Source organism: Muntiacus reevesi, chromosome 5 (assembly GCF_963930625.1).
Source record: "Muntiacus reevesi chromosome 5, mMunRee1.1, whole genome shotgun sequence".
NCBI classification, from domain to species: Eukaryota; Metazoa; Chordata; class Mammalia; order Artiodactyla; family Cervidae; genus Muntiacus; species Muntiacus reevesi.
In genome coordinates, this window is record NC_089253.1 from 42,336,379 (window position 1) to 42,359,086 (window position 22,708).

Here is a 22,708-nt window from a genome sequence, read left to right on the forward strand (position 1 = left end):
TGCAGTGAAAGCATTGCTTAGAGGGAAATTTATAGCACTGAATGGATATATTACAAAAGAAAAAAGACCTAAAATCAATAATCTACATTTTCACCAAGGAAACTAGGAAAAGAAGAGCAAAAGTAAATCCAAAATAAAAGAAAAAGAGCAGAAATCAATGAGATCGAAAATAGGAAATCAACAGAGAAAAATCAATGAAAACCAAAAGCCGGTTCTTTGAAATCTTAATAGAATCAACAAGAGAAACTGCCTATTTCCAAGTCTAGTACTGGGTAGAAGAGAGGGGAAAAAAATCTCTCCGGATAATCTTTAACCACATGCCTGCCTGAATAAGTCTGCAACCTGAACTGACAATACCTGGGTGATCCTAAACACTCCTAGCTGAGAATTTCAAGTGCTGGGTTGGTTTTTCATCAGGCAACTGATAAACATATTTCCTCTGTGGAGGAATTTACTTTTAACTCAATCTTTAAAAATCCCCATTGATAAAATTCCAAAAAGTATGAATTCACAGTCAAAACTCATGAATTGCAAGAAAATATGGCATTGTGAGCACGAGCAAATGATAAACCTGCATAATTGGGCCTCAAAAACTTAAGGTACTGGAATTACCAAACAGTATAAAATATGTTTTCAATATATTTAAAGAAAAAGGAAACTTAAGATGTAAGACAGCAAGAGTATATAAAATAAGCAAGTCTGAAAAGGAACCAATTTCTAGAAATGATAAAACATTTGACATGTAAAACTCAACAGATAAGTGGGCACAACCACTAAAAACAAAAACAAAAAAAAACTTCAATAGGTTGGTTTAGCAGCTGAAGAAAGACTTGTAGAAATTATCCAGAATGCCAGAAACAGAGAAAACATGAGCTATATAAGAGACAAGGAGGATGGAGTAGGAAGGTCTAATCAGAGTTCCGTGGGGACAGAGAAAGATGAGGGAGAACTGAAGATAAGACAATTTTCTAGAACAGACGAAAGACATCAATTCATAGAATCAGGAAGCCTAAGGAATCCCATTAAGATAAGTACAAAGGAAACCACACTGGGACACCCCCCAGTAAAGCTGCAGAATACCAAAGAGAGCAACCTTTAAAACGGTCGGAGACAAAAGCATCTTCAAAGGAACAGTAGAGACAGCGGCAACAAAATGGAGCCCATAAAGACAAGTTTTCAATATACTGACAGGAAATAACTATTAGCCTGGAATTCTACATCCAGCAAAAAATAGCTTTAAATAATTAAAAAACTAGAAAAGACAGGTGATGGCACAAAATAAAGGGGTAGAAATTTATCCAATAACTTAATTAAAATAGAAAAAGTGACTAAATACTTCAAATAGAAAACATTTAAAAATCCATATTCAGGCCATTCTTAGGCGGCAGAGAATGAAAGTAAAAGGATAAAAACTCAGCATATTTGGAATAGAAGGGAAATTTCTCAGCCTAATAAAAGACTATTTTTTTTCTTTTTTTTACAAAAACCAGCAAATATATTTTATGGTGAAATATTGAAATTATTCCCTCTAATGTCAGAAACAAGTGAAGGGTACCCACACTTTCCTCCACCCAGACAGAGAGGCAAGAAAAATGAGATATAAAAAGTAAAATGGAAGATTTTTTTTGTATCATAGAGATGATAATACATACAGAAAACTCAGAATTTTCAAGTAAATCATAAATTTTAGGTTTCTTGGACATAAAAATTTATTTTTTAAGCCATGAATAACAGCAGCACAATATCAAGTACTTAAGTTTAACCAATTTATGAGAAAAAGTAACTATTGAAAACATAATGGAGAGATGCACCATGTTCACGACTGGAAACTTCAATCTCATGTTGATGTTGATTTTCCCCAAACTGATAATATAGATTCAGTTGGGTTCAGTCACAGTTTCAAAGGGGTTTTTATTGATAGAACATAACAAGCTGATTCTAAAATTTATATGGAAGAGCAAGGGCCAAGTATAGATCTTAGGGGAACACACACAGGTAGACAAAATGATCAGTGGGACAAAAGAGAAAAATAAATTGTATATTCGATGGATTACTATACAACAAGCAAAAGGAATGCCTTACAGCTACACATATTAATTTGGGTAAATCTCAGAAACATGGTATTAAAGGAAAAAGCAAACTGGAGTAAAATAAACATGGTGTAGCTTCATTTATATAAAAGTCAGAAACATGCAAAACATCTATAATAAATCACAGAGCAAGCAAGGGAATGATTCAGACAGCAGTGTTTCCTCTATCAGGGAGAGGTACAGCAGGGACTAGAAAGGGTATCCACCTGCACTGGGAGCGCGGAGTCTTAACCGCTGGACTGCCAGGGAAGCCCAGGCATCCATTTCTGAAGTGGGGGTGGGGAGGGTGTTCTTTAAATATTTCCTTGCATCTCTTCACTATTCAAAACCAAACAAAACAAGAAAAGATTCTAGAGGATGGGGGTAAAGCAGAGAAGGAAACGGGAAGTCTGCCAGAGCTTATGTACAAAGAGACAGCTACAGCAAGTTCCTAATAGAATTAAATAGTAATAGTGCATGCTGTTTAAAAAAGCAAAGTCCTAACAGCTCAAACCTTCCAGGGCGGGGGCAGAGCCTTGGGCTTCTCTGAGGGTTCTTGGAAGACAACCTGCCATGTCATTGGCGGGCTACCCCCTGCCTCAGTAGCATTTGTAGATTTTAACTCAACCCAACTTTTGGTCCAGCCCCTCACCCCCACCCTCCCCAGTTCCCCCAAGACACAAAGCTTCTTCAAAAGCCCACACCTCCACCGCAGTGGGGTAACTGCTTGGCTGCAAGGGGTCAGGTGGGTCCTGGGGGGAGGGACAGTCTAGCTGCTCCTCACAGAGACCTTAAATCAGTCCCTCTTGTCGGCCCCAAACCTCGCCTTCCATGGTGCTGGTGGAACTCCAGACCCTCTCCAGGGCCTCTGCAGGGCTTGGGGATTTGGTGGCCTCTTGGCCCCTCCCTCGGGGAACACTTAATTGCAACGTCTGGTTCTCTAGGAGGGTAAATGAGCCTCTATCCACTTTTCATCTCTCGAGATGTTGTCAGGTTCTTTGGTCTACTGCTGTCTCCCTATTTTCTCTTTGTAAATTTATATCATTTTTCATTTCTTTACTATCATTTTATATTTTAAGAGGAAACAAGTAAACTCACATGGCTAAACCTGCCACGTGTAACGGGAAGTGTCTACTCACTATATTTAAATAAGTGTTTAACCAGGAGCTCCCAAAGAGGCCAGAGAGGAGGAGCTTAGCCATCTTGGCACCATCCTGCACAGATGCTTGAACATCCCTCACCCCACCACCCAGATTTCTCTGCCTTGATTTTTTTGGTCAGCCAAAAAAGGGTGAAGTACAAAGTGCAAAGATCTGGGTTCATAACTGGACTCCATTTACTACCCCGTGAAATCTTATCACATCACCTCTCAGAGCGTTAATGTTCTTCACTGGCATAATTGCTGCCCACGGCACTGGGTTAGCTAGAGACAAGTTCAGTGAGGTTGTGGCTGCTGACAGGCTCCTCACTATAAAGCACTCAACCTGGGGAAGAAGTGTGGGTTCTCATACCCTGGACCACTACATTCTGTCTTACCCTGCTGTACCCTGACTCCCCAGCCCCCCTGCCCCAAGGCCACAGGAGGCAGAGCTCTGGATCCTCACACCCTCAAGCATTTTGTGGTTCCCAGGCCTGACAGTCAAAGAAAACAAAAACAGCAGCCCGGGCCACGGAGGAGGACCAAAAACCCACAGAGCTGGAGGGAGTTCCAGAACCAAGTGGGCACTTTATTAACCTGGCAATGGGGCAGCCAGGCAGGCCGAGCAGCCCCTTGCCAGACCTTTCACAGTCCTCAGGGGCCACTGACAGGCTGAATCGCAGGGCCCAGGCCCTGGACCCTAGGAGTCCAAGCTGGGCATGGGCGAGCCCAAGGGTGGTGATGGGAGTTGCTGAAAGCAGGCATCAAGTACCAGCCTGCTTCCCTCTGAGGCTGGGGGTGGGGGTGGGCCTGAAATGAGTTACAAGTCCCCTCTCCTAGCCTGGGGCAGCTTGCACAAGCTCGGGCGCTTCCTGGAGTCAGGAAGCCATGAGTCCCACGTCGGCTGCGGTCTGGAAGGTGATCCCGTCCCCCGGCAACGGGGAGGCCAGGAAGGGCCAGAGCCAGACGAGGACCCAGCGGGGCCCCAGAGCTGCCTGCAGGTTGTGGCAGGGGCCCAGGTCGTACACGTGCTGGCCCCGAGCCCACTCCCACGTGGTCTGGCCCCTGAGCAGCAGCATCCCGTGGAAGAGCAGTCCGGCCCCGCACAACAGCGCGCCCGCCACGCACGTGTCAGTCACGAAGGCCAGGGCGAACTGTGCCAAAGACACTCTGCCTGCAAGGGGGAGAGCAGAGAGGGTAAGGGAGCAGCAGCAGGCCCAGCCCTCCCAGAGCCTGGCCCCTGCCCTCCTCCCATCCCCTGCTCCACCATGGAGCAGGGCACATTCTTCTGCTCAGCGACCTGCAGAGTCACTGCTCCCTGGCCAGCTTGTGCTGGCTAACGGGAACACACCGGTGAACTGGGCACACACGGCCCCCTGCCCTAGACACAACCTTCACTCCTGCACCACACCCTGTGAGCACCCCCCACGAATGCCAGGCTAGCATCTCCAGTCTCAGGGAACTCACAACAGATTCAAGACATCATGTCTCAGTTACTTAATGAGAAGACAGCTGTGATGGGTGTGATGCCAGCAAAAGCATCCTGGACCATCCTCATCTATAACAGGTAATAAGTATCAGCTGAACCAGTGAACTGCAAGATGCGTGAAATGTTTTGCCAAGCGAGAGAAGTCCGACACAAAAGGTCATGTATTATATGGTGCCATTGATATGAAATGTCCCAAATAGGCAAATCCATGGAGACAGAAGATCAGTGGTTGGCAGGGGCTGGGGGCACTCGAGGGTGGGGGATGGGGAGTGACTGCTTAAGGGGTAGAGGCTTGCTTTTGGGGGCAATGAAAATGGTCTGGAATTAGTGGTGATGGCTGGACTACACTGTGAGTATACTAGAGACAACTGAATTGTGCACTTGAAAATGGTTACAATTATGAGTTTCATGCTATGTGAATTTTTCTTGAGTTAAAAAAAAGAGCTGGCTTCACTGCTCACCTGAAATTATCACAACATTGGTAATCGGCTATACCTCAATACAAAATAAAAGTTCAAAATAAAGAGAGAGCTGGGCTCTGGTGGCTCAGTGGTAAAGAATCCACCTGCCAGTGCAGGGTTCGATTCCTGGTCCGGGAAGATCCCGCATGTCACAGAGCAACTAAGCCTGTGTTCTAGAACCTGGGCGCTGCAACGACTGAAGTTTGTACACTCTAGCGCCCTTGCTCTGAAACAAGAAGCTACTGCAATGAGAAGCCCGCACTGCAACTAGAGAGTTGTCCCTGCTCACCACAATTAGAGAAAGCCTGCTGAGGCAAAGAAGACCCAATGCAGCCAAAAACAATGAACGAATGAATTAAAATGCAAAAATTAGTTTATATAAAAGAGGTGGGGGTGGGGAGATGACATGCAAACTTATTAAGAGGCTCAGGGAAATAAACATCTGTTTTGAGAGAGTTGTCTATTTCGGGTGGTGTCTGAAGTTTGCCTTTTCATACTGTTCATGGGGTTCTCAAGGCAAGAATGCTGAAATGGCTCGCCATTCCCATCTGCAGTGGACCACGTTTTGTCAAACCAGTCAATCCTAAAGGAAATCAACTCTGAATATTCATTAAAAGGACTGATGCTGAAGCTGAAGCTCCAATACTTTGGCCACCTGATGCAAAGATGTGACTCACTGGAAAAGACCTGATACTGGGAAAGATTGAAGGCAGGAGGAGAAGGGGACAACAAAGGATGAGATGGTTGGATTGCATCACTGACTTAATGGACCTGAGTTTGAGCAAACTCCAGAAGATAGTGAAGGACAGGGAAGCCTGGTGTACTGTAGTCTATGGGGTTGCAAAGAGCTGGGACACGACTGAATGACTGAACAACTGAAAGTTGAGGAGGTATTTGCTAGGTGAAGAGAGGAGAAAATACTCTGAAGGTCCTGAGGCAGGATGGAGAGATGTCTGCAAAACGAGTGAGTGGATGGTTCTGGAAGCTCAGGAGAGAAGCCCAGCTTGGATGTGCAGATTTGTGAGTGGTTGGTACCCAGGTGGTTCTGAGACCCAGTAGAGTGTGTAGGGAGATGAGAACAGTGCCTCAGCCAGGAAACCAGGTCTTTGGGAACCAGAGAGAGGGAAACCAGAAAGGAAGGAGGAAACTCAAAGTACAAGCTGTCAGTGACGTCCAGGTAGAGTCCTTTCAGGAGGTGGAAGGCCATCAGTGGTATGAGGCTGAAAGGTCTCATGAAGCAAGAAGAGAACTCAGAAGGCTCCTCTGGGTTTCATGGAGACACAGGCCAGGGGACTGTGGCAGTGTTGAAGAATGGGTGGGGGCAGGAGCCAGTTTGGAACAGGGGTGGGGTGAGACAAGGAAAAGTAGCCTCTGAGCCCAGCCAAGTTCTTTGACTTGTCAGCTAATGGAAGAGCCAGAAAGCGTGAGCTGGGGGAGGAGGACATGGGATGAGAGAGGCCTGGTACCAGCTGGAAAACCCAAAGGAGGCCCAGGGAGGCAGCCTGGAATGGCCGGAGGAGAGGCGACCCACAGTATGAGGCCTCCGAGCAGGGAGAAGGGGCTGGGTACCCAGGGAAGTTGGGGCAGTCAGCTTCCGCCCCGGGACAGGACAGCCAATTCTGAACTACTATTCTCTGTGATGGATTTTTAAGAGAGATGGGGGTTTGAAGGACAGGAAAGTGGGAAGGTTTGAGCTGCAGTGGAGGACAACCAGGAACTACTGAGGGCCTGCTGAGGTCAGCAGCCGTGAATGTGACAAGTATCAGCTGTCACGAAGGACCAGGCATGTCTGGCAGCTCTACGGAGACACAAGGGCAGACACAGGAGCCAGGAAGGCACAGTGGAAGGAAGATGGAGCCGAGAGGCCGGAGATGCTGCAGGAGGTTGGTGGAAATGAGGGCGGTGAGGTGGCAGGTGCTGATGGACAGAAAGGTGAGGCCCAGGAGCTCCTGTCACGGAGTAAAGAGTGAGCTGGGTAGGAGAGTAGGTGGGAGCAGAGAGGGGGTGACTGATGGGGTGATTTGGGAGGTGACACATTTTGGATTCTGATGGACTGGGGTGGGATATGGGAGGAGAAGATAAGAAATTGGGCCATCGGGGCTATTCACCCAGACTTTTGGATGCCGATGCACTCAACAAGGCCCAGGGCTGAGAGAGACTTGGTGATGGACTGTCTTCAGTGACTGTGGGGAGCAAGTGGGAAACCGTGGATGACCAAGGGGGGTCATTCGTTCAGAGAGGAGCAGCTGAGGGCCTGAGTGTCCGTGGAGGCAGGGAGGTCACTGAGGAGGGCGTGCGGGAAGCCAGGGTCGGCAGAGGAAGGCCCTGACAACCCCACTGGGCCTCCTCCCAAGGACTCCCCTGGGCCGCAGGGAGGGGGTCCTGGGGACAGAGCTGGGTCTGGGTAGGATGAGGAGACATACTCGCTGTTCGGAGTGGTCCGGAAGTTTAGTAACTGCAGGACAAGGTTACAGAGGACTGTGGACAGCTCAGAAGGAAGGGGTTGGGGAGAGGAATCCCAAAGCATCACGGGGGGCATCACAGGGGGCAGAGGACAAAGTATGAAAAGCCAGTGGGGTTTCTGTTTTCGGTGGTGTCGGAGGAGAGTGTGTTCATGCAGAACACAGCCTCTCAAGCAGCCTCCTGATCCAAAACGTCCCCTCCCAACTTCCAAACACTGGACCTCCGCCTGCCTGTAACCTTCACTGGCTCCCCACTGCCCAGCCAAGTGAGGGCCATCTCCTCACGTCACATTCAAGGCCCTCCATCACCCAGTCCTCATCTATATCCTAGCCTTAATCCTCACGTTTCCCTCCAAATGTCTTCCTTGCTCTCAACCTCCAAGTCTGTGTTCACGCTACTTCTCTAGGTCTGAATGCCACCTCCCTACTGAGAATACTCCCTCACCATCCCATCTGTCCCGCCCAGTGAAATCCCACCAGTCTTTCCTCCTCTGATTCTCTCAGCCAGAGCTCTGTACCTGTGTCCAGGCCCTGTGATTTACCAGACTGCACACCCACGTGAATACCCAGCTGCCCCTGCCTCCTGAAACTGACCTTGGGACTGGGTCCCTAGTGCAGTACCTGGAGAACCCGCCAGGAATCCCATCGCCCACCGGAATGGGCCTCGGCCTCTGTGGGGAGGTTCCCCCGACACCCCCCCACACACACACTCCCCCGCATCCAGGGCTCCCCACCTGTGAGCAACATGAGCCAGGGCAGCAGGAGCAGGGCGGCGGTATGGAGGGGTGTGTGGGCTCGCAGCAGGGCCGACAGGGCCGGGCCCAGCAGCACAGAGGCATGCAGCAGGACACCCGCGCCGTGGAGCAGGAGACACAGGAAGGGCCGGTAGTTGCGGAAGCCCACGCAGCGGCCCAGCAGGCGGCAGTGGTGGTCCCGGCGGAGGATGCAGATGCGGCAGGCAGAGCAGTGCCCACTGCGCGGCGGCACCTGGCTTTGGCACTGGTAGCAGTAACTGCAGGGAAGGAACCACAGGATCAGTCCCTCCAGAAGCTCGGAGAGCCCCTCATGGTGCCTGGATCAGCCCCTGAGCCCATCCTGGGGAACCAGGCACAGCCCCTGCCCTTGCTAAGCCTCAGGTTCTTCAGGGGGGAGTAAATGCAGGCTGAACACCACTTCCCAAGCCTTTCCTCTTCTAGCACAGCAGGTCTGACAATGCCAGTCCTGAGGTTTTTGGCTGGTTTCTAACATCCGGGAGCAAACTTTTGTCCTCCACTGTTACCAGCTCGGTCCAAGTCACCATGAACTCTGCCCTGAATTATTGCAACAGCCTCTTGACTGGTCTCCCTGATTCCACCTTTATCCCCTCTACTGTAGTCCACCCCAGCAGCCAGACTGATCCTTTAAAAATCTAAGGGGAATTCCCTGGCAATCCAGTGGTTAGGACTCCTCACTTGCATTGCTGAGGGTCTGTGTTTGATCCCTGGTCCAGGAAGTAAAATCCCACAAGCCTGACAGCGAGACCAAGGAAAAGAAATAATAAAATAAAATCTAAATCATATGCCTCCTCTGCTCAAAACCTTGAGATGGCTCTCCATTTCACTTCTGGTAAAAAGCAAAGTCTTCAAAGTCTGTTTACAAAGTCTTTATATCTCTAAACTCTCTTCTCCCCCCCGCACACCACCTCAGCCACACTGGCTGTCTTGCTGTTCCCGAAACATGCTGGGCACACAACTGCCTCAGAGCCTTTGCATTGCCTGTCCCTTCTGCCTGGCACATCCTTCCCCCAGATGAATATGGCTAAGTCTCCCTTCTCCTTCAAGTCTTTGCTCAAACGCCACCTTCTCTATGAAACCTACCTTGACCACCCTATTTGAGACTGCACTCTTTCTGTTTCCTGACCACCAACACCTTCTAACATTCTACGTTATTTATTTACGACCCTGAAGTTTATCATCTGTCCCCTCCCCCACTGAAATCAGGAATACGTTTTATTGTACCTCCAGTGCCTGGAATAGTACCCTGCACATAATAATGTGCTCAATAATATTTGTAAGTGAATGAATGAAACTCGTTCTGCCTTCTAGTTGTAAGAGAGTTCTCTGGCTCTAACAAGCGGCTCAAACATCTTCAGGTCCTAGGGCCCTCCCCCCGCGCCAAGCTCCCGCTTCTCCCCCGCGCCAGATCCCGAGCCCCACTCACGCCCAGCCCTGGCCCAGACCACGGCCGGCCAGCATCACACCCCGGATGCTGGGGTCCGAGCGCAGGAAGAGCCCCACGTTGCCCAGTAGGTTGAGCAGCTGGAAGGCTGCCAGCGCAACCTGCAGGGTCCGGGCCAAGGGTCCCAGCGGAGGTGGCCCGGGGCCCAGCACTAACACGTAAGCCAGCTCCAGGCCCACCGCCGCGGCCCAAAGCGCGGTGAGCACGAGGGGCAGCCGCGCGGGAGCCGCCTCCGCGGTCCCCACCGCCCAGGGCTGCCCCATGGCCTGCACCCACTAGCGGTAGGACCCCCCGCTAGTACCCCGCCGCTTCCGTATTGAGGCAGGGATAGTGGCAAACAGACGTCTGCTACAACCAATAGAAGCTCGGAAGAGGCGCGAGAGCGTTCCGGTTCACTGGGCGGGCCCACAGGTACGGAGATGTGATTGGACGGCCGAACGAGCCAAAGCGATGCTTGGAATCTCGTTGGCGCTGGAACCGGGTAGGGCAGCGCTGTCATATCTCCGCCCCTCCGCGGACGCCCCGCCCCTCCCGCGGACGCCCCGCCCCTCCCGCGGCCAGCGGGCAAGCTGGCCGAGGTGGCCAGCAAGCCAGGGTTGAGTTGCAGCCTTGGTGGCGTCGGGGATTCCCGGCTCAGCACATTCCCCCTCTTCCCCCAGTAGCCCCGATATTAATAGCCCTGCCTCGGCCCATCCAGCTGGCTTAGAATCCCTCTTCATGCTCGAGTGTCTCCCTTCATCACCCCAGAAAACATTCAAAACAGTTCGGCGCCTCGGTGTTCTGACTGTGAAATGGGAACAGTGGTCCCTGCTTCCCACCACCACGGCTCAGGAGAAGGGACAGGAGGAGGTCCAAAAGACAGCTTCCAGAGCGGTCTGCAGCCGCGATTGTTCGCGTCATCTTCGTTGTACCTATGGGGAAGGACTCAGAGAGGGCCCGTGGCTTTCCCAAAGTCACACAGCGCCCAAGCGGCGGAGCCAGAACGCGAACCCCGGATCTCCGCCACGGGATCCATCTCAGAGCCTCAAAATTCGGCAGTCTCTTAGCCCCAGGACAATCTCCTGCCTGGTCCCGACCCGAGCGCCCTCGCCCCCATCCGGCCCCACCCTCCTCCCCCATATTTAGCGCGAATCCGATCCGGGGCTGGGCCGGGCGCTACTTAACGCGGCCCCCGTGTTCTGGAGCGCGCCGAGCAGCGCGGAGCCAGAAGCCTGAACACGATGATGATGGTTCTGCAGCCCGAGGGTCTGGGGACCGGGGAGGGGCCCTTCGCGGGCGGCGGCCGCGGGGGCGGCGAGTACATGGAACAGGAGGAAGACTGGGACCGCGACCTGCTGTTGGACCCGGCCTGGGAGAAGCAGCAGCGGAAAGTGAGTGCTAGCCCATTTCCTGATGGCAAAACTGAGGCCTGAGAAGCCAGGCAGTTTGTTCTTGGCATCTCAGTAGGTCAGTGGCAAGAGCCTGTCTTAACCCTCAGTGCCACTTCCTAGCCTGGGCTCTGACCATCAATCCTGTGCTGTCCACCAGAGCGCAAGGTGAGGGCTGGGGACCCTCATGAGGGGTTTAGGATGACAAGAAGGATTTCTGGGATCTCCACCTCCCAAGGGTTCATTCACCTGGGCCCACTTTTCTAAAGAATATGGTTTGGGCAAAGCCCTGGAGATCCAAGTTTGGGTGGGGTGGGGTTGGGAAAAATCAATCTTTCTCCACACCCACCCCCCGCCTTTTCTGAAATATTCCCAGACCCCACCTGAGGACTTGCAGCTAGACAACTAGTGGACTTAAGAGTATGGGGGAAGTGGTAGACTTCCAGACTTCCTACCCACCCTCGCTATATTCTGTCCAGCATGATGTCCACGGTCACTCTATCCCAATTGTCAAGTGAGGAAACTGAGGCTAAGGTAGGACCCACATCATATACTGTCAGAAAACAGTCCCCCTCCCTAGGCAACCTGAGGGTCTTTGCCCATTGCTTGTCCCTCCCCCATGCTTTCCCAAGACACCCCTCCCCACCCCAAGGGCCCTGAATCTGCTGAAAAGGCCACAAGGTCGGGGAGGAGGGGAGCCCTGGGTTCCCTTTCGTGGTAGGTAACCTGACTCTCGGGCCAGATGGACATTTTGTGCTGAGGCAGCGCCTTGGAGGAGCTGAGAGGGCAGCTGCTGCCCAGGTCCAGCCTTGTAGGGCACTCAGGCCTCCCCTCCCTGATCTATTTTCACTCCTAGACTTTCCCAGATGGAGGGGGCAGGACACCTGGGAACCCAGAAGAGAAAGTGATCTGGGCCTGGAGTGAGGAAACGCTGGGGAGTGGCAGGCTGGGGGTAGGGGGGCACTGTGAGGTCATTAGACTCATCAGTTGCCAACGGTGTGTGACCCCAGGAAGGGGTGGGGAACAGGGGTGCTCGGTGGAATTTGCAGGATTTAGAGAATCCCGGACTTAGAATCAGAGCACTTCCGCTGAGTTAGATGACAGGAGGTGACCCCAGGGGCTGGGAGGCTCAGCTGACATGGCTAGGGTGCGCCGGGTGATCTGCCTCCCCCCAGGCTCCTTCTGCACCTGTCTCCAAGCAGGGCTGTGGTCCTCGGGTCCAGCAGTCTCCCAATGATGTCATCCCTGCCCCTGGCTCCCGCTGCCACCTGCTCTGCAACTCCTCTCCCCACCCCACCCCCACCCACCCAGGCCTCTCCCAGATCCAGGTTCACAGGCCCCTCATAAGACACAGGCTAGTCTGTACCTCGCTTTCTTCAAAGTATCAGGAACATCCTTCCAAACCAATTTACAGCCACCCACTCCATCCACTTACTCAGCGATTGCACCCGTGTAGACGCTTTGTAAATTCATTAGTGTTCCCTGAAGTTGGATAATCCAGTTGTTTCTCATCCAGTAGTGTTTATTACAATGTAATGAACATCTCTGTGCTCAACTTTAGCCCCACCCCATCCCTGCTTCTCCTCCATATCGTAGAGCACTCCTGCCTCCTCCCATCTGACACCAGAGTCCTCTTTATTCAACCTCATTTGAAAACAGTTGTTTAATATTTCTTAGGGAGGTCCTGGTATGTGCCAGGCACTGTGTCAGGTGTCAGAAATTCAGCAGGGGATGAAATAAAGCCCCTGCTTCAGAGAGCTTAGAGTCTAGCAAGGACAAATGTTTCCATCTCATCCCCTCGCTCCTGACCGGTCCCACTCATTGACACCCTCCCTCACCCTGGTCTCAGTCGCCACCTCCTCACTTTTCCCTTCTACTCTGCCAAGCCATTCTCTGCCACCAGAATGAACTTTCTAAAACACAGTTCTGCCCCTCTCCCTCCCTGTTGCCTTCAGGATCAAGTTCACACTCCCTGGCTTAGCACTCAAGATCGTGCATGACCTGGCCTCTGCTGCCCCTCCGGCCCGCCTCTCACCACTTATACCCCAGCATCCCCAGAGCGGTGCCCAGATAGCTGTAGCCCCACAATCCTAGCAACTGTTTCTCATCACCAGGCCCTGCAGCCGTCCCTGCCTGGAATGCCCTTGCCCGTCCTTCCCTGCCTGAGAAACTCTTGCTCTTCCATCACAGTTCTGATCCGTTACTTACTTTCCCCAAGAGGTTTGAAGAACACCTGATTTGAAGAATATGTCCCCTAAGCTCCTCAATGCTAGTCTCTCCTAGCACTTCGCAGGCCCACAGGACTCTTTGATTGTGAGTTCCTTTAGGGCAGGAACCAAATCTCATTAAAAGTCGTGTTTGTCCTATGAGGGAATCTGCTTCCTCCACTACGGGGACCTCGCCCAGACCTGCCTTTCCCCCTGCCCTGTCTGGGCCCAGAGCATCTGAGACTCCAGGGCAGGAAGGAACTACAGAGAATCCACCAGCGCTCTCCTGTGCTCGGGGCGGCATCGAGCAGTGCTCAGCACCCACTTATACACTTGAGGAAAAAAATTCCAAATTACTTCCTTGGGGTGTCTGCTCTGGGGGGGATGGGAGGGGGAAATGCTTTGAATCCCAGGATCCTGCAAGATCAGGGGAGGAAGAACCTGCGACATCACTGACTCTGAACTCTAATTGTACAAACAGAGAAGGAGCCGAGGAGAGGGCGAGGGGCACATCCCAGGTCACAGTAGCGCAGCTGGGGTGGGAGTCTGAGTATGGATTCCACCAAGGACTGCCAGCTGAGGGCAGAATCCGGGGCCTGAGGCCTTGGGAGCTTGTAGAAACTTGTACACCAGGCTCTAGGTCACTGCCATCCCCCAGAGGCACACAGCACACATCACCCCTCCCATCTCAGACAGAGGCTGAGGCTGAAGCACGCCCTGGCCGGGGAGGGCGGGCAGTCTCCTCCAGAAACTAGGTCAGGCTGTGCCTCAGTGTCCCGTGTTCCTTGAGGGCCTGCAAAGCTCCAGCAGCCTGTGGTCCGCTTGGGGGCCAATTCACAATAGCCTTAGGAGGTCGGTGGGGCTGAGACGATAATAACACAGATGCACAGTCCCTCAGACCAAACCTTCCAAGCCATCTGTGCTGCGACCTGAAACGTTTAAGATTTTAGTAAGGCAGTGTGCCTGGTGTCTCGGGGGCCCCACACTGGCTGGAGACTGGCCAAAGCTCTTGTGCTGGCAGCATCCACACTGGGATCTGAACGGGCCCCACACCCCATTTCTCCCCATTTCCAAGAGAATTAATGCTCAGAGAGGGACAGGGGCCAGCCCCAGATGCACAGCAAGTGAGTGGCTGAGCCGGAACTTTTGGCCTCGGCTCTGAGATCTACCCTGACCGCGGAGCCAGAGCCCTGTCCTCAGCACTAGGGTCTGAGCGCTGTCCTCTGCCCCCAGACCTTCACTGCCTGGTGCAACTCGCACCTGCGCAAGGCTGGCACCCAGATCGAGAACATCGAGGAGGATTTCCGCAATGGCCTCAAACTCATGTTGCTCCTGGAGGTCATTTCAGGTGAGGGGTGCAAATCAGTGCACGGGGACCCCAGGACCCAGGGGAACCCAGAGTGCCAGCCGAGTGCTGGAGGGGATGTGCCGAGGGAGGGGGAAGTTTGAGGACCGTGTCTTCAGCTTCCTCTCGTGTCCTTTGACCCTTGACCTCTCCTCTCACACCCAGGAGAGAGGCTGCCCAGGCCAGACAAAGGCAAGATGCGCTTCCACAAGATCGCCAATGTCAACAAGGCTCTGGATTTCATTGCCAGCAAGGGGGTGAAGCTGGTGTCCATCGGTGCTGAAGGTGAGGAGATGGCAGGAGGCGGCTAGTGGGGGCTGGGGGCGCGGTTCCTCATCTCAACCATGGGGACAACCATCCGCTCCTCACAGGGGTGACTGTAGGGAGCAAAGGTACCCACAGTGCTGGCACAGGCCCTGGCACCCAGGAGGTGTTCAGTGAATCCTTTTGAAGTTAAATGATTGAGCATCTACCTAGTCGGTGCCTGCCTTGGAATGCAGACAAGGGCCAGAGGGCAAGGCAGGGGGGAGGGGGGCTGAGGGCTGGTGGTCAGGTGGAGCATGTCCCCACCCCCCCCAACCGGCAGAGATTGTCGACGGGAACCTGAAGATGACCCTGGGCATGATCTGGACCATCATCCTTCGCTTCGCCATCCAGGACATCTCCGTGGAAGGTGAGTGGCAGGGAGGTGGGGAGGATGAGGGCAAGGGCAGGCCCCAACCCCGACCCCTACCCAAACAACACTCATCCCCATCCCCGCCCAGAAACCTCGGCCAAGGAAGGCTTGCTCCTGTGGTGTCAGCGGAAGACGGCACCGTACCGCAACGTCAACGTGCAGAACTTCCACACCAGGTCTGTCGGCCGGTCAGCATGAGGGGCCTCTGCTGGGGTCTGGGCCAAAGAGCTGGAGTCTGGCCGGGGAGAACCAGGGAGGGGAGAGGTCACAGCCAAGTTCCTGCAACAGGGTCTGAAAATGGCAGGACTCAGTCAATGTTGAACTGAATCCAGGAGGGTAAGGGGGAATTCCTGGAGGAGGGAGCACCGGAAACATCCCAGGAAGGGTGTTCCCGCCAGAGGGAACCTTGTGAGCAAAGACCCAGAGGCCAAAAAATCCTAGAAAGTGGTGTAGCATAAGCCCAGGGTGAGGGAATCATGATGAGCTTGGAGGAAATGGTCCATGGCTGGTAATCAGGGCCTTAAATGCCAAGTGTGGTATTAGAACCTGACTCCATTTCACAGATGAGGCCATCCAGATAGGAGGGCTCCTGGAACCAGGGTAGGGCAGGGCCCCAGCCTGACCCCAGGCCTGACCCCCCTTCTCTCTGTCCAGCTGGAAGGATGGGCTGGCCCTCTGCGCTCTCATCCACCGACACCGCCCTGACCTCATTGACTATGCCAAACTGCGCAAGGTAGGCCCCCCCAGTCCCAGTGCCGACTCCCCAGTCTCTGTCCCAGATGACCTTTCACCTCTCTCCCCTCACACCACCTAGGACGACCCCATCGGCAACCTGAACACCGCCTTCGAGGTGGCTGAGAAGTACCTGGACATCCCTAAGATGTTGGATGCAGAAGGTGAGAGTAAGCCTCGCCCAGGCGAGGACTCCACTTCCGCACCAGGCTGCAGCGTCCCACCTCTGCCCCTTTGTTGAACCAGCAAACCTTTTCTGGGTACTTACTGTGCCTGGTACCCTGGATGTGAACTTGCGGGAAACGCAGCCAGCCAGGCAGACAGAGGCATGGCCTGTTTAGAGAGAGCAGGCAGTGGACACTGGCGGTTCATGAGGGCTACAGGGTCTGCTCACTCAGCCACGCCCTCATGCTGTCCTCGCCCCACCGAGGGGGAGGTCCCTGGGCCCTGGGGTGATCCGAGAAGGCTCCAGGGAAGAGCTGGGTTTGGGGCAGCTGGTGGCCATGACTAGATGTCTCTGCCCCTTCCCATCCCGAGGGAGCTTTTTGCCTGGGTGGGGGCATAAGCCCACTCCCCACCCCTGGCTCTGCCCAAATGACACCTGGCTGCCACTCCCCAGACATCGTGAACACCCCAAAGCCCGATGAGAAGGCCATCATGACCTACGTCTCCTGCTTCTACCATGCCTTCGCGGGGGCGGAGCAGGTAAGGGGCTCAGTGGTTGCCACCTGGGTTAGGCGTGTGGCCCCGGGGCCCACCCTTGGCAGCCCCTCAACATTTGGAGGTGCCAGGCCCCACGGGGGCACCACTGTCCCAGCAGCACATACTCGATCCCTGGGGCACTCAGACACAGAGGCCTCTGGCCTGGAAGCTCCCTCCTCACCCTACAAGTCATGCGGCCCTCATGCTATCGGTTTGCATGGACACAGGGTTTAGGGATTGCAGAGGGAGTCTGGGTCGGGGTGTCCTGTTCTAACGCCAGCCTTTCTGCCCACTCCCACCGAAGGCAGAGACAGCTGCCAACAGGATCTGCAAGGTGCTGGCCGTGAACCAGGAGAATGAGAAGCTGATGGAGGAGTACGAGAAGCTGGCCAGTGAGGTAAGACTGGGGCCACAGAGGGCCTCCCCTGCCCCTCCCTTGCTCCCCCATCCCAGCCCTGCTGCTCCTCTCATCCCAGCTGATCCCTGGCCTGGACTGCAGAGCCTCCCTCTCCTCAGAGTAGCCTTGGCCTCCTCCAGCCTCCTGCTGCCATCTTTACCCGCCTCCTGCCCTGTTCTGCCCATCCTGGCTCCTGCCACGCACTCATTCATCCATTCAGTCACTCATCTCTAGACAGTCTCACGGCCCTTTGCTCTGGGCCAGCTATGCTGGCCCCTGATCCTCTGACTAGTGGGGACCCCCCCCCACCCCCGCTCAAGACGCGGCCTGTTGGCCACAGCCTGGGCGTGGCTGGAGACAGGTAGGCAAGGTGAGCGGGCCCGCTCAGCCCTCTGTTCTCTGCCCCTGCCTGTACCCTGAAGCTGCTGGAATGGATCCGCCGGACTGTGCCGTGGCTGGAGAACCGCGTGGGCGAGCCCAGCATGAGCGCCATGCAGCGCAAGCTGGAGGACTTCCGCGACTACCGTCGCCTGCACAAGCCACCCCGCGTGCAGGAGAAGTGCCAGCTGGAGATTAACTTCAACACGCTGCAGACCAAGCTGCGGCTGAGCCACCGGCCGGCCTTCATGCCGTCTGAGGGCAAGCTGGTCTCGGTGAGCCAGGCGGTGGGGAGAGGGGGACCCCCGGCCTTGCCCACATCCCCTCGGACTCTCCGTTCCCATCTGTATGATGGGCGAACCATGATGGAGGGCACCTCTCTCTGCTTGGCCCGCAGGACATCGCCAACGCATGGCGGGGCCTGGAGCAAGTAGAGAAGGGCTATGAGGACTGGCTGCTTTCCGAGATCCGGCGCCTACAGCGGCTGCAGCACCTGGCGGAGAAGTTCCAGCAGAAGGCCTCCCTGCATGAAGCCTGGACCCGGGGTAGGTGGCTCTGGGGCCTGAATGTGTCCTGTGCAGATTGGGGGGAGCCTGGTGGGAGGGGGACGGGGTTCTGGTAGAAGGCACAGGTCAGGAGTAGGGGTTCTGCAAGGAAGCTGTTTTCTAGTCCCTTCTGGTATTTGCAATCAAATAATACCAGAAGGGAACCAAGGGCCACTCTAGATCATGTAAGCTCGGGGACCCTGACGTCACTCAGGGGCCATGCCCTGGAACAGGAGCTTCCCTTCACTTTATCGTACTGGCGTCTCAGAGCAGACCGCTAGGTGCAGGCTGGGCAGGAGTTCACGGATGGGGAATCTCCACTGTCACACACGGGGCTCGGACCCCCTGCTCCTGCGTAGCCGCCCCTGGGTGACCCGAGCCAGGCTTCTCTCCACGCAGGGAAGGAGGACATGCTGAGCCAGAGGGACTACGAGACGGCTTCGCTGCAGGAGGTGCGGGCCTTGCTGCGGCGCCACGAGGCCTTCGAGAGCGACCTGGCGGCGCACCAGGACCGCGTGGAGCACATCGCCGCACTGGCCCAGGAGCTCAAGTAGGCATGGAGTCCGCTGGGGCCCACCCGGGTGGGTGGTGGTAGGGGGATAACGCCCCCACCTGGCCCCGCCCCTCAGCCTCGGGCCCCGCCCCTCGGCCTCGGGCCCCGCCCCTACTCCCAAAGCCCTCCAGACCTTTCACTCTTTAATAACCCCGCCTTGGTACCCCTGCCCTTCCCAGCACCACTTGCTCTGCCCTCCTTCTGTAATCCTGTCCCCTAAGCTGGCGTTTCCTTGCAGCTTTGGGCCGGCCAGGCCGTCACCACAGCCTTGGCCTCCTGCCACCTCCTGTAAACCTGTCCAGGAAACTCCAGGCCCCGCCCTTCCTCCCAAAATTTTCCAGGGACTGGAGCTGAGAACCCCTTTCTCCTAGGCACCCGCTGGGAAGGCCCTGCTCTAGGAAAGCCCTGTTTCACCCCCATATTCCCTGGCTCCTTTATGCCTTCACCACCCCTGGGCCCAGAGTCCAGCCCCCTGAGGGACAGTCAAGCAGAAATCTGGGCTGGAATCTGGCTCCACGGACACCCTCCTTCCCTGGCTCCTTTATGCCTTCACCACCCCTGGGCCCAGAGTCCAGCCCCCTGAGGGACAGTCAAGCAGAAATCTGGGCTGGAATCTGGCTCCACGGACACCCTCCTTCCCATCCCCAGTGAGCTGGACTACCACGAGGCAGCCTCGGTGAACAGCCGCTGCCAGGCCATCTGCGACCAGTGGGACAACCTGGGCACGCTGACCCAAAAGAGGCGGGATGCACTAGAGGTGAAGCTGGGGACACGGGGGTGAAGGCTGGACGCTGGAGGAGGGTGAGGGGCCTGCTGGGCAGGCTGCTGACTGGCCATCCCTGTGGCCCCCAGCGGATGGAGAAGCTCCTAGAGACCATCGATCAGCTGCAGCTGGAGTTTGCCCGGCGGGCAGCGCCCTTCAACAACTGGCTGGACGGCGCCGTGGAGGACCTGCAGGACGTGTGGCTGGTGCACTCGGTGGAGGAGACCCAGGTGGGTGCAGGGGCTCCAGGTGTGCCAGGGTTGGATGGAATGACAAGGAAGTGGCCTGTCTTCTGTTGGCCACCCCTCTGGGCTCCTGGGGAATGGGGGGCCAGAGGAGAAGCCCAGTTCTAGAGTGCCGGGAGTCAGGAGGCCCGAGTTCTCTGGCCAGTACTGCCCTGGCCCCCGGTGAATGGCCCCCTTTGTTGGCCATCCTTTGTTGCCTGCGGGAGGTAGGGGCGCTGGTTGATGCTTCCTGCCTGTCGTCCCCAGAGCTTGGTGACAGCACACGACCAGTTCAAGGCAACACTGCCCGAGGCCGACCGAGAGAGGGGTGCCATACTGGGCATCCAGGGTGAGATCCAGAAGATCTGCCAAACGTACGGACTACGGCCCAGCTCCACCAACCCGTACATCGCCCTCACCCCGCAGGACATCAACACCAAGTGGGACACGGTCAGTGCCGCCGGTGGCCTTTCCCTGCCTCCCTCCTGCATAGACGCCTTCTAAACCACCCTGAGAACCTCAGGTGTCCCGAGACACAGAGAATCAAGTCCGCCTCCGGATCTGTGGTCTGCCACAGACTCTACGTGGTGCTAGACAGGTCGCCTTGCCTGACTTGGCCCTCTCTGTAAAATGGCCATAACAGCATTTTCCTGTTGGGCCTGATTGAAGCATAATTAGGTCTGGTGTGGGGGCCAGATTGTTGTACAGAACAATCTAAGCTCATTAAGAGTTCATTTACAGCCAGGAAATGAGCAGAGAGAGGCTGTGTGACCTGCTCAGAGCTTGCCCCCTCCCCAGAGCCCTTGGCTCAGGGTAAGGAGCCCTCCCCTCACCCCCGAGCTGCCCCTGACACCACCACCCTCCCTCCAGGTCCGAAAGCTGGTACCCAGCCGTGACCAGATGCTGCAGGAGGAGCTAACGCGGCAGCAGGTGAACGAGAGGCTCCGGCGGCAGTTTGCAGCCCAGGCCAACGCCATCGGGCCCTGGATCCAGGGGAAGGTGGAGGTAAGGCTTGGATCAGAGAGCCAACCTGGGAGAGGGAGACCAGGGGCTGGGCCACCGGGGGCTGGAAGCCCTCATCCTGCCTGGTCCCCCTGTAGGAAGTGGGGCGCCTGGCCGCGGGGATGGCCGGCTCTCTGGAGGAGCAGATGGCGGGCCTGCGACAGCAGGAGCAGAATATCATCAACTACAAGAGCAACATCGACCGGCTGGAGGGAGACCACCAGCTGCTGCAGGAGAGTCTGGTGTTTGACAACAAGCACACCGTCTACAGCATGGAGGTGGGACCGCAGCGCTTAGGACCGAGGGGAAGGCGGTGCTGTGGGGAAGCCTGGGGTGGCCATGGCTGGTTGATCAATACGTAATAAATCATCAAACTTTATGGCAGGAAGGGCCGCTGGATGTCACTCAGTGGAACCTCCCATTGGGGCCCAGCAAGGGGGAGGACTTGCCCAGGGTCAGACGGTGAATTGGGGGTGGAGCCAGAGTTCATGGCTGGGCACTGGCCGCCCACTGACCCGGACTATCTCCTGCTTTCACAGCACATCCGCGTGGGCTGGGAGCAGCTGCTCACCTCCATTGCCCGCACCATCAATGAGGTGGAGAACCAGGTACTGACCCGAGACGCCAAGGGCCTGAGTCAGGAGCAGCTCAACGAGTTCCGGGCATCCTTCAACCACTTTGACCGGGTCAGCAGGGGCCTCGCCCTGTGGGGTAGTGGACTCTTGGGGGCTGGCCGGGGGGCAGGGATCGGGGCTGGAGCCTGACATCCGCTCCCCAACTACAGAAGCGGAACGGCATGATGGAGCCTGACGACTTCCGGGCCTGCCTCATCTCCATGGGCTACGACCTGGTGAGTGTCCTCCAGCCCTGTCCTGGGGTCCCCTCCGTGGCCCCTCCTACATACTGATCACCCACTGTGTCCCTCCCACCTTCACACCTTCATTTCCTCCTCATCCACTTCCTGGGGCTGGGGAGAATTACCCCATTTCCTAGGGGCGCGGCTACCAAAAGTTCCAAGAGGTAAATTAATTTGGAGCTAGTTCTGTGTGACTCCAGAGCCTGAGCTTGCAACACATCCACCTCAGAGAGAGAGCACTACAGGGGCGTGGGGAAGAGGTCAGGAGCAGGGCATTGCCACGGGCAGGAAGCAGAGCTCAGCCCAGTGGAAAGGATTTGCCAGAGCCAGAGCTAAGGCTCCAGTGGACCGTCTATGGAGAAAGGGGCCGCCTTGTCACTGGGGTCGTCAAGCCAGGGGGACCCCACGAGCCCTCCTGGCTTAAGCACCCCCCGGGCACGGTGCCCGGCCTCTAACCCTGCAGGGGGAAGTGGAGTTCGCTCGCATCATGACCATGGTGGACCCCAACGCAGCCGGGGTCGTGACCTTCCAGGCCTTCATCGACTTTATGACCCGAGAGACAGCTGAGACGGACACGGCTGAGCAGGTTGTGGCCTCGTTCAAGATCCTTGCGGGAGACAAGGTGAGTCCCTGGTGGGGGTGGAGGGAGCTGGTGGGTGGGGGGCGGGGACTGGAACCTGGGGGCCCTCAAACCCTCTTCTCCCCCAGAACTACATCACTGCCGAGGAGCTGCGGCGGGAACTCCCGGCGGAGCAGGCCGAATACTGCATCCGCCGCATGGCGCCCTACAAGGGGGCCGGGGCTCCAGCTGGAGCCCTGGACTATGTGGCCTTCTCCAGTGCCCTCTACGGGGAGAGTGACCTCTGACCTTGACCCCCGAGCTTCCCTACTCAAGTCCGGAGAGAGGGTGCTCCCTCCAGCTGATCCCACCTATCCCTTGGAGCCAGAGCCACAGAGCCGAGTATTTATCAATAAAGATCCATCGTGGGCCCCTCTCCATCTCCGATTGATTCCTAAGGCAGAAGCTTGGGCCCTCATGTTTCTGGGCAGGACCAGCTGCCCCACGTTGACCCTCCAGGGGTTCCCCAGCACCCCTCCTGGCCCTCAGGGTCTGAGCATTCACAC

At 55.5% G+C, this 22,708-nt stretch overlaps 2 protein-coding genes across 2 annotated transcripts; one reads left to right on the forward strand and one right to left on the reverse strand.

Moving 5' to 3' along the window:
• Positions 1-1,894: 1,894 nt before the first annotated feature.
• ZDHHC24 (zinc finger DHHC-type containing 24) lies at positions 1,895-10,179 on the reverse strand. Its single transcript, XM_065937811.1, has 3 exons — positions 9,819-10,179; positions 8,354-8,631; positions 1,895-4,381 (listed from the first exon to the last, which is right to left on the reverse strand). Exons 1-3 carry the CDS (start codon positions 10,097-10,099, stop codon positions 4,086-4,088), a joined length of 855 nt encoding a protein of 284 aa, XP_065793883.1. The 5' UTR covers positions 10,100-10,179; the 3' UTR covers positions 1,895-4,085.
• Positions 10,180-11,010: 831 nt separating this feature from the next.
• Positions 11,011-22,582, forward strand: ACTN3 (actinin alpha 3). The gene is made up of 21 exons (XM_065937812.1): positions 11,011-11,206; positions 14,644-14,758; positions 14,921-15,040; positions 15,342-15,428; positions 15,520-15,607; positions 16,086-16,164; positions 16,246-16,327; positions 16,783-16,868; positions 17,170-17,262; positions 17,685-17,915; positions 18,038-18,185; positions 18,585-18,735; positions 19,387-19,495; positions 19,591-19,731; positions 19,993-20,175; positions 20,596-20,730; positions 20,826-21,005; positions 21,267-21,413; positions 21,512-21,577; positions 22,047-22,205; positions 22,292-22,582. The coding sequence occupies exons 1-21, from the start codon at positions 11,057-11,059 to the stop codon at positions 22,448-22,450; spliced, it is 2,709 nt and encodes a 902-aa protein (XP_065793884.1). The 5' UTR covers positions 11,011-11,056; the 3' UTR covers positions 22,451-22,582.
• Positions 22,583-22,708: the final 126 nt, after the last annotated feature.

Bases quoted from the DNA above. Each gene is read 5' to 3' on its own strand.
- ZDHHC24 (XM_065937811.1), bottom strand. From the start codon at position 10,099: ATGGGGCAGCCCTGGGCGGTGGGGACCGCGGAGGCGGCTCCCGCGCGG. The intron at 8,632-9,818 runs GTGAGTGGGGCT...CCTTCCCTGCAG, and splicing joins GGTCTGGGCCAGGGCTGGGC to TTACTGCTACCAGTGCCAAA. The intron at 4,382-8,353 runs GTGGGGAGCCCT...TCCCCCTTGCAG, and splicing joins CTGGCTCATGTTGCTCACAG to GCAGAGTGTCTTTGGCACAG.
- ACTN3 (XM_065937812.1), top strand. From the start codon at position 11,057: ATGATGATGGTTCTGCAGCCCGAGGGTCTGGGGACCGGGGAGGGGCCC. The intron at 16,328-16,782 runs GTGAGAGTAAGC...GCCACTCCCCAG, and splicing joins TAAGATGTTGGATGCAGAAG to ACATCGTGAACACCCCAAAG. The intron at 21,006-21,266 runs GTGGGACCGCAG...CTGCTTTCACAG, and splicing joins ACACCGTCTACAGCATGGAG to CACATCCGCGTGGGCTGGGA.